Raw genomic sequence first — 9017 nt, 5'->3', positions numbered from 1 at the left:
TTATTATAAATTCCACCTTTTTGTAGTAAGGCACATTATCGTAAAATTTCGTAGAAATCCATACTTTTGTCCGGAATCCATCTTTATTATGAACGCTGCAGTATGACGACAGTGTCATACTTTTTTTTAAAAATTACTTGCGTCATATAATTTAAAATCACTTTAACTCCCAGGCGCGTAGCTGAGACCAAATTGAAGTGTAGGCAAAATTACTGCAGGGAGTCTAGGGGCCTTGGTAGGGGGTCCATGGGGGCGAACCCCCCCCCGCCCGAAGATCCGCGGAGATAGCGTTTTAGAGCATCATTTATGCCTCTCCTGGATGTATTTTATTTCAAAAAAAAAAATAAAATGGCAAAATTAAGTGCGGGCAAAAGCTTTTTTGCTTAACGGCAGCTACGCGCCTGACTCCCCGCAAACAAAGTTTAGGGTATATAAGAATCCTCCCTTCTGTCTGTTTGTCCATCCGTCGGGCAGTCCACATTTCATGTAAGCGCAACTCCCCTTAGACGCTTAAGAGATTTTTATGAAATTTTATATAAGGTTGGCAATCATATGTAGAAGTGCATGAATAAGTATAGATACTATCGGAGGACCCCAAAACTCCTCCTAAATCGCTAAGGGGTATAACTGGGATATATATTAAACTTACTTGAAGCGAGGGTATACTCTTGGCGAGCTTGTTCACAGTATTTCTAGTTTTCTCTCTTTCGTAGCTTTTGAGATATAGCTACATCCCAATGTCCTATTCTTAGCTATGATTGCCATTTTAATTTAACTACAAGCATGTCAAATAAATAAATTGTATCTAACAGCTGTATGATACCCTTTCTCTGTAATTGATCATGGGTACAGATCCAAAGATTTTGAAAAAAAGTGGCTCTCAAGAGCCCAAATCGCTCATCTTGTTTGATAGCTTAAAAAAGTTGAAAACATACAAAAACTAAAATGGGTCAAACACTTGCAGAGATGATATTTGTCATAATTCTGAACATTTTTTGCTAAAAAAATAATTATCATTTTACTTATGTTTTTCAGACAAATAGGTTATGCGTTTAACAGGGATCCACTGTATTGGCTAAAAACTATTAAAAAATGTCATATTTTGCATTTCAAGAGCAATAACTTTAACAAGATGTCGTCCAATACTTTGATCCAATGCTGACTTTTGTAGACCTTATCACAAGTCATTTCAGCTGTAGAAAGAATTTGGCTGAACCTTGCGGTTTTAGAGATATATGAGAAAAACTACTGTCTAATCCCTATTTTCTATTTCTAGTGATGGCGGCCATGTTTTTCGACAGAAAAATACATCTTTTTTAGCCTTTTATATATTTTTTTAAAATTTTTTATTTGAAGTCTTCTTTTACTGGAACATGTAGTGTTCTCCACAGGCCAAATATAGCACTATGCTTCACAGCTCTATTAATTTACATTTTGAAAAGAATGAACTTTTACCACTGTGCTTTAATTAATCACATTTTGGTAAGAATGCACTATGAACACTATAGCATTAATGGTTATATTTTTATAAGTATGCACTTCGAACCCTGTCAGTGTGCTATCATTGATTAAATTTTGGTAAGAATGTACTATAAGCAATGGGCCATTATTTATATTTCATTGACAATGAACTACAAACACAACGACACTGACCATTTAGTAGTGAGGGGAAGGGCTGGATTTTTTTTAAAATTAGATGTTGGAGCAAAATAAAATTTTTTACTCATCCATAGAAAAAATTAAAATAGTGATTCTAAATTTTCCCCTCTACTTAACAAGGAAGATTTTTTAAAAATAATTTTGCACTTGTGCAAAAAACAAAAAGAATTCTAATCTGACATCAAATAGCACCATCCTGAAGATAAAAACATTCAGTGCCTAAGCTACTTAAAATTTATAGTAAGAACAGTGGACTTTTTTCTATGAACAAAAACAAAAAACAACAGCTATTTCAATACTTGTTTAGTTTATTTCTGTCATTATGATAATCTTGCTTCTCTTTTTAAGAATCCTTAAATAAGAAATAACCTTTACATTACATATTCTGTATACTATAATCAATGACATTCAATATATATGTTCTGGCTCACTGAAATGATGCACTGCATTTCTTGTTTAAACAGCAATCAAATTTCATTTAAACTTGATAGTCAGATACACAACATTATGCAATTCATGTTAACACCATCATTAACCATGCAATTCATGTAAACAATCATTAACCATGCAATTCATGTAAATACCATCATTAACAAATCATAGTGGAGTGTAGATGACACCACAACACATTTTTTTGCCAAAAAATGGCAAAAATGGCATTGTAATGAACAAATCTGTATGAAAATTCCTGGAGTAAAATCTGCAGAAAATACCCAAATACCTGAGCCCCACATTGAATTTTACATGTTTACATCTACAGCCCCTTTCATCCACTTTTTGGATCAGTACAAAAACATGTTCTCCTGGATGTGAAGACATCACCTTTTCTGTACAAATTTGTACATTGATAATGATTTGCTATTGAAACGATGGCTTCATTTCTTCTGGAAATTTAATCATTCTTTTTGTCCCTTCAATTTCAATTGTTTCAAATATATATCTTCGACAACATCGACACTCTTGTCCACACTTTTCTGACCCACATTTTGGACAGGGAAAATGACATCCAGGACAATCCAAGTTTAAACAATCACAAATATCATTGCTATTTTCTAGATAGAGTCCAACTTCGTCATACACTTGATTTTTTCTTACACTGAAAAAGACAAAAAAAAAAAAGATTTGGGATATGCCTGTAATTTATTATTACATAGTATATTGTACAATAAACCTGTAAGCCACTCAATTTTTTTAAAATGTACTTCAGAAATTTCTGTGAAAAAAAAAGTTTGCTTGGAATGAAATAGTTTTTGTATCATGATTTAAAAAATATAAAAATAAAAAAAATAGGTGTCAAGCAAAAAATATGATGCAATTTGTAGGATTTTTTTCCTCCAATTTATAACATATTCATTACATACAAATTTCAAATTTGCACAAAACAACCAGGTAATAAAAGTGCTAAAATTTAAAGGAAAATATGAATGATGAGTGAATATTGAGATTTTGAAAATCACCATTTTAATTTGATTAACTTTAATTTGAACTATTTATCTTAAACTGAGGTGGTGTATCATCTATTTTGTTCATGAGTATATTTCATTTAATTTCAAGTACCAGTACATTTCATCCAAGTTTTTAGAATGTGTGAATTATCATTATACAATGAAACCTGTCTAAACCAAACCCTGACTAATACAGAAACATGTCTAAACCAAACCCTGACTTATACAGAAACCTGTCTAAACTAAACCCTGACTAATACATAAATCTGTCTACATCAAACCCTGACTAATACAGAAACCTGTCTAAACCAAACCCTGACTAATACATAAATCTGTCTACATCAAACCCTAATACAGAAACCTGTCTAGACCAAACCCATAACTAATACAGAAACCTGTCTAAACCAAACCCTGACTAATACAGAAACCTGTCTACATCAAACCCTGACTTATACAAAAACCTGTCTAGACCAAACACCGACTAATACAAAAACCTGTCTAAACCAAATCCTGACTTATACAAAAATCCGTCTAGACCAAACCCCAACTAATACAATAACATGTCTAAACCTAACACTTATTAATAAAGAACCTGTCTTCATCAAATCCGACTAATACAAAAACCTGTCTAAACCAAACCCTGAATAATACAGAAACCTGTCTAAACAAAACCCTGACTAATACAAAAACCTGTCTAAACCAAACCCTGACTGATACAAAAACCTGTCTACATCAAACCCTGGCTCATACAAAAACCTGTCTAAACCAAACCCTGACTGATACAATAACATGTCTAAACCAAATCCTGACTAATGCAGAAACCTGTCTAGACCAAACCCTGACTAATACAAAAATTGTCTACATCAAACAATGAAAAGTCTCTTTAATATATCAACTTAAATATATTTTAACATTAATATTTCAAACATCTGTCTAAACCAAAACAATTTTCAAGGTCCAAAAGTGGTTCAGTTTAGACAGGTGTTATTGTAGGTAGAAAACATATCAAGATTAAGTGTTGCCATGCATTCCTTTCATAAAGCAGATCTAAAAAAGTAAATAATGTATTCAGTACTAGCCTTAAAAATGCAAAAAGTTCCTCAGTATGATGGCAGTAGTTTGTTCATCATTTCCCATTATTTCATACATGTATACCTCTTCACATTTAAGTACAACACTTCGTAAGATTCTGGCAAAATTGGGAAAATCTGAAGCATGCATCTCAAAAAACCTACTGTTTTGGTAATGTAGTTTCACTTTAAATTGTCGTTTCTATTTGAAATGACCACTATTTGATCTCTGAATCACTGAATATATTTTGACACTTGTTAGAAAATTGAGAGTGTTGACAGCATTATTTACTCTTGAAATGTTCATTTGCTGTGCATTTTAAACTACTTATAACTCCATTGCAACCCATATATTTCAAGCTATGTGTAAACCCACATCTTCCCAGCAAAATATCAACCAACAACCTACATGGTAAATAATATATCAACCCACATCTGTAAAGCTATATACATCAACCCAAAGCTTTACATCTACATATCGGATCATACATTCATAATTTTAAAACCCATATCTTCCCAGCTATGATATAAACCCACATCTTCCCAGCTATGATATACAAAATATCAACCAACAACCTACATGGTAAATAGTGTATCAACCCACATCTGTAAGCTATATACATCAACCCAAAGCTTTACCCCTGTGGCTCATACATGTACATTCATAATTGTATATCAACCCACATCTTTACAGCTTTAGTTTAGAAATAAATAAATTCCTCTTCTTTTTCAGTGGCAAAAATTTGTTTGTTTGTTGGGGTTTAACGTCCGAGCAGCAATATTTCAGCTATATTCAGACACTTAAACTAAAACAGACCAATAAAATGAAAAGCAAAAAAGAATAAAACAACCATCATCAGCATTTAAAGATGAAAACCAAAGCTAATAAATAATATCAACCTCTGAAATGCAAAAAAATAAAAACAAAATTGTATGAAAGGAAAAAATGTAAGATATACATGTACATTGCATCTCTCCAACAGATATTCCATGAGCTAGAAAATATAAAAAGAGTATATCTATGTTTAAGACTAAAAACCAGGAAAAAATCACAAGATACACATAAATTTAATCCATCATTGAAATATTTAACTTAAGCAAATAAAACAACCTGCTGTAAACATGAGTATTTTGCAGGGAATTACTTTTAAGTAACTGTCTTTGTAAGAATCATGCAAAATCTGAAAAATGTGATACACCTCAAAAAAGGCTACATATTTTTATTTTTGTAATTAAGTTGTTTTATGGGTCTATACTATGAAATGTGTAATGATTCAATCAAATCTGCCTGCTCTTAGAAGACAATCGACATTGAAAATCCAGTAGATTCTATTGTATTTGAGCGCCATTTACAGAGTTATCTCCCTTAATTTTGAAATCTACAGTGCATACTATATAGTTTTTATCTCCTAAGAACACGGGTTATATGAAAAACCACATGTTTATTTCTGTTTACTATGACATTTCAAACAAAATATCAAAAATAAAAATATGTAGGCTTTTCACCCATGAATCACATTTTGCATGATCCTTAGCTTGAGTGCTACTTAAAATTTGCTTGGTCAAATACATTGCATCTCAATTTTTCCTCCTATTTTCAAACATAATTTGTAACCAAACATGCAGCAAAAATGACCCCCATTCGAAAATGGAAAAGCCAGTCATGATATGTTGAACACGGCTCTGTAGGTGAAGCATTTAGCCAAACTTTGAGGTACAAATAAATTTCCCATGATTTAGACAGAATAAAAACAAATTGATAGATAAACTTCTCTATGATTTGGTTACTTTATCTACTTCTTGGATGAATAGATATTTATGATATCACATCATGGGTGATATGACATCAACAAGTGATATGAAAAATTTGCTGTTTCACTTGTTTGTTGTGTACCATTTTCTGTAAAACCTGATTTGTCAATAGCATAATTGTGGCATTTCTGACAGCATTGGTGGTGTCATAGGAAAATCTCTAGAATTTCCACCATGACAGATGCAATATGTCAAGGGGCAAAAATATTCCAAAACAATCATAGAGAGAATGGTTTAATAACTCATAAAAGTTAAATAACGCAAAATATCAACTTGCTTTATCAATTTCAACATCATAACTAACTCACAGAGGTTCATATATTATGACATTGAAATAAAATAACTTTAGTTGATATTTTGTGATATTCAATATTCACTCATATGAAACCTATATTTAAAACACGTAAGTTCCAAAGCAAAAAAATCAAATATGATAAGCGACTTGCAGATCAAGTAACTCCTTACAATGTGAGTGTCGAATCTTGATAGTATATGTAGCAGTGATAAATGACAAAATGTGCTTCCCCATGCAGTTTCAATGGAAACATTATAGAGTGGCTGCAGCCACCCACTGAACAAAAAAAAAGAGTACTGATGTCCCTAGTTGTTCAAACATGGTTTAAACACACTGTATACTGGCAGCATATTAAAATAGAGCAAGAGAAAATGTTTGTCAAGACAAAAACTAATTTAATTCTATTTGAAGATGATACTGAAGTTAAAAATTAAGCTTGAAACCGAAACCACCACACGTTAGAGTAGTAAATACTTCACAGCAGTTGCATAAGAATGAAAATATTCAGCAGAAAGGATGAAATGAAATATGTTAACGAGTTTAAATGCACCTTAACAGAACCTATCCACTTGGTCTCAAGTGTCCCATGGCTTTCAACTTAAATGTTTTCCACCCAGTTTTAGTATAAATCTGAAATTAAAAAGTATAGAGATATTTATATACCACTAATGACATAGATTTTTTACTTACTTTTCTCTGTAAATTCTTCTGTTCATTTTTCGCATTTCTCTGGCACTTCTTTCAGGATCAAAATTGTCCATAAATTTTCCAGGATTAGCAAATGATAGGGATTTTAGCTCTTTAGCTACTAACTAAAAATGAAATAGAAAGGAGTTCCTGTTAAATTTTGCAGTGTTCATTGTCTTTAATTTCACTGATTGGTATAATGTAAAGTTTAATTACTGCAAACATTGATATTTTCACAATTTGCTGGGTCAAATATTCAAACATATCCTGTAAGTGTAAATGCCTTGACCAATTTAAACTAGGAAATGGGGGAGGGGTTGGGGGGATGCAGGGCGGGATGGGGTTGAGTATTTCTCTGTCTAAGAATCAGGCAAAACATATGGCTCACGAAAAAAAAAAAAAAAAACTGCAGAGATTTCAATACATTAATATAAAAAAAATAAAACAAATATATAATTGTAAAAATACTATTATAATCAAAATCATTGAAAAATAAATTTTGTTCATCAAACTCTTGTAACTATGGTAGACTGCAAATATTCATAAACATTTGTTATGTTATGTAACTATTTATCAATTAATTATTCCTAAAAGCTGTTTTCTATTAATATTGTACTCGCAATAATTCTCCTATGCATTTATAAATACTTCATATTGCAAAATTTGATGATTCGTACATGTATTTGTCCTAGTTCTATAACATAAAACCATGCATTTTATGTTTATCTTTCATATTTCAATCAGACATTTTCATTTTTTGTTTATAGTAAAAATGCAAGGTTTTATCTTTGGACCTTAATTTCAAGGTGTAAAAATCAAATTTGAATTCTGACATTTTAAGAATATGTTTTCAACAAAACTGAATAATTACAAGAAAAGGAAGACAAATTTATCCCAAACAAACCTTGTTTGAAAGATAATATTCCTGAATTACAACACGAAGTGAACTGGCCTAGAAGCTGACATCTTGTTCTGTTACGGTTGACTGCATTTTCGGATTCATATGGTGGAACGAATTTTTATCATTTAAAGGTTAAATGTTTTTTTCCCATTCCAAAAGCAATGATCACAAAAATTATGAAAACCTTCATTTTTGTAATTTTATTATACTATTTTCATACTCACCACATAATTTTCAAATATATTTTATCTTTGACAAAATGATGTGTGAATATAAATTTCGTTGCACCATTAAAAATCCTAAATATTTGCTGATCGCTATTCGGAAATGTGCTACTCGGGACTTATCGATTCTGGTGTTTATGGAATTTACATCTGCTGATTAAAAGCAAATTTGGATTTGTTTAATGGAATTTCTGCATCTGGTAAGAAATTTATTTTACAGCCACATCTTTCAATTTTGTACTTCAATCATTCTTAAATATTTTGTACTTGATATTACTTTATACATAGACAAAAACATCCTGCAGGTCAATTCGCCAGAATGTTACTCCTGCAATATGGTGTCCAATGATAAAACCTCGCATTTTGACTATAAACAAAAAATGAAAATATCCGATGAAAACAAGAAAGATAAACATAAAATGCGTGGTTTTATGTTATACATGTAGAACTAGTATTTGTCCGAAAAATTTGTGTACCTGAAGGGGGAAGTAAAATGACTGAAACGAGTCCATGTGGCTTGAGTGTGTACCCCATGCGTAAATATGGCAGCGTCTTAGCAATAATTTAGATATTGCTAACACTTCTATACACCGTTTTTCGTGCATGTTTAACTTTATTTATTGTGAACAAGGGGAGGTAATTCTAAAATATTTTACAATATGTATAATGTTTTATATTTTTGGGTTGTCTACCCAAGATTCTTCTCTTGCATTTGAATCATTGGAATTATTGCTATTCGCTCCATCCACCGAATCTCTACTCGTGCCGTCTATTTCCATATTTGACATTCTTGATACTCTCTCGGAAGATTTACTACGGTTTCTGGTCGCCATGTTGGATGTGTTCTACAGCTTGATACCACAGCAATTAGAGTGACAACATCAAACTACGACGGTCATTATTGTATAATGATTATTTTTTAGA

General features: G+C 31.7%; 1 protein-coding gene across 6 annotated transcripts; it reads right to left on the bottom strand.

Annotated features, from left to right (window-relative positions):
- Positions 1–1947: 1947 nt before the first annotated feature.
- Positions 1948–8944, bottom strand: LOC148621133 (ARL14 effector protein-like). Of its 6 annotated transcripts, none has more exons than XM_088575199.1 (4): positions 8786–8944; positions 6972–7093; positions 5140–5169; positions 1948–2755 (listed from the first exon to the last, which is right to left on the bottom strand). In XM_088575199.1, the coding sequence occupies exons 1-4, from the start codon at positions 8924–8926 to the stop codon at positions 2518–2520; spliced, it is 531 nt and encodes a 176-aa protein (XP_088431325.1). In that variant the 5' UTR covers positions 8927–8944; the 3' UTR covers positions 1948–2517. The 6 variants fall into 6 exon arrangements, with proteins under 6 accessions (XP_088431325.1, XP_088431327.1, XP_088431326.1 ...); XM_088575201.1 differs by having other exon boundaries at positions 8804–8939; XM_088575200.1 differs by lacking the exon at positions 8786–8944 and adding an exon at positions 8570–8743.
- Between the last annotated feature and the right edge of the window lie 73 nt (positions 8945–9017).

Source organism: Perna viridis, chromosome 3 (genome assembly GCF_037379345.1).
Source record: "Perna viridis isolate PV_CMFRI_1.1 ecotype Kerala chromosome 3, ASM3737934v1, whole genome shotgun sequence".
NCBI lineage: Eukaryota > Metazoa > Mollusca > Bivalvia > Mytilida > Mytilidae > Perna > Perna viridis.
The sequence above is the reverse complement of the archived record's forward strand: the minus strand, read 5'-3'. Positions and strand labels throughout refer to the sequence as shown.